This window comes from Antrostomus carolinensis, unplaced genomic scaffold (genome assembly GCF_000700745.2).
Source record: "Antrostomus carolinensis isolate BGI_N321 unplaced genomic scaffold, ASM70074v2 scaffold8636, whole genome shotgun sequence".
Lineage (NCBI taxonomy): Eukaryota > Metazoa > Chordata > Aves > Caprimulgiformes > Caprimulgidae > Antrostomus > Antrostomus carolinensis.
Window position 1 is genome coordinate 14,104 of NW_010321140.1, and position 1,765 is coordinate 15,868.

Here is a 1,765-nt window from a genome sequence, read left to right on the forward strand (position 1 = left end):
AAGCATGCAGTGTCCAAAATTCTTTCAGAATCAAAGACTGAAGAGTCAGAAAGGAGGCAGTTCCTCACCCTGAAACTCCAACACAACTCCCCAATGGCAGAAGTCTTGTTCATTTTGCTGTTGACTGGCATGAACCAAGATCAGCTTCAAATGTAGCCCTCAGTGCAGCAGTTCCCACCTTTGACTAGCTTATGGGAAATGATATCAAGAAAAGAATATCTTGTGGGAACCAGTACTTTGAGAATCAAAACCAACAGAGAAACCAGGGTTATGTTTTTTGGGTTAGTTTGTTTGGTTTTTTTTAAGTCTCTAGTGATCACCACCAAGCACCAGGTCTCACTGCATTGTCTGCAAGTCGTGATTTGGGAGACCAGCACTCTGGCATTCTACTTTCGAGGTGCTCTAGATGCTCAAAGGTGACTGAAGTCTCACAAGAAATAGAACACATCACGATAAAAAAGTTGTCAAATAGAAATTCATATAAATTCACAAACTGTGCAGATGTTGTAAGGCCAAATCTGCAGGAAATTTTCTGAATAACTGTAACAAAACAAGCTTTTCCCCAAGTTGTTAATGATATAACTACTGTTGAGAAACTTTGCACAACATAAATCTGTAGCAAGTTCTCCCCACACCAGTATAAAATGTCATCATGCTTTATTTGTAATCATGTTTCTTTATTTCCTGATATCTTGCATTCTGATACCTTGCATTTTTTGATCTTCCTGGAAGAACATACACCTCAACAGCAGAACAGGTAAAACATTCCCAAATTTTAATTCCTGGAGTTTTGCTGAACTGAGAATTACAACTTTTTGTGAAGGTCGTCTTTTGATTTGCTACACTTAAGGAATACCATGCAGCATAGAAAACCTTTTGGTTAAGCCAGCTATCAATTTTAAACAGCAGCTAGTTATGTGCTCAGCCTACCTGCACTCATAGCTGGTTGCCAATCCAGTTTTCTTGCCACAAAGAAAGCAATGCTTTGTAATTTTCTTTTTTGCTTGAATTGAGCCATTCACAGGTGGAAGAGGGGTTGCTTCACCTGCTTTCAGAGGTAGAAAGACAGCAAAGACATTTTATTTTTACTTATTCCTGATCACATACTAGTTAAATGCTATCTTTTGAAACACAGATTCATTCTGCATTTCTTAGGATACTTCCAGTGGGAACCCCAAAGCCTAAACAGAAAACACACCTCAAGCCTATGAACACCTTTGGAAGAGGTAGAGCAATGTGGGACTTAGACACATTATTTTTCACACCTGTTAAAAGTTCACATAAGCAAGAAGTTACTGAAGAAATCAAACACATCTCTTAATGGTCTTTCCAAATGCACAGTGAAAACACATAATGTGATTAGGAAAAGAACTGCACCCAATGGCTTTCCAAAGAATCAACTGGACATTAAAGTACCTAGCACCTAGTATATTCAGTAGCTAATAACTCAGGTTTGCCAAATAAATACTGCAACATTTTAAAATCTCACTGGTACTCTACAATTGTAAGAAAAGTGCTTTATTAGACTGCAGGCCTCTATTTAGCTATATGGTTTCATAAGACACTTCGCAGATGTTTGTAACTTTTCTGTACTTAAAACTTTACTTTGACTTTTTGCCCTGTAATTCTTGGCTGTTGCTTTGTAACTGGAGAGAATGTAAAGAAAAGAAATCTTCTTTCCCTCTGTAGAAGCTAGCTCTTCGTCCACTACTTGCTCATACAAATTTACCATACACCAGGACAGTGAAAGCAAGCAATGCATCCT

The 1,765-nt window shown here is 38.0% G+C and overlaps 1 protein-coding gene across 1 annotated transcript in view; it reads right to left on the bottom strand.

Moving 5' to 3' along the window:
* Positions 1-1,765, bottom strand: part of ZFAND4 (zinc finger AN1-type containing 4) — a 13,558-nt gene that overhangs the window by 2,078 nt on the left and 9,715 nt on the right. The window contains exon 7 of the mRNA XM_010169811.2: positions 931-1,045. Within this exon, the coding sequence (XP_010168113.2) occupies positions 931-1,045 (115 nt within the window). The remainder of the gene's footprint in view (positions 1-930; positions 1,046-1,765) is intronic.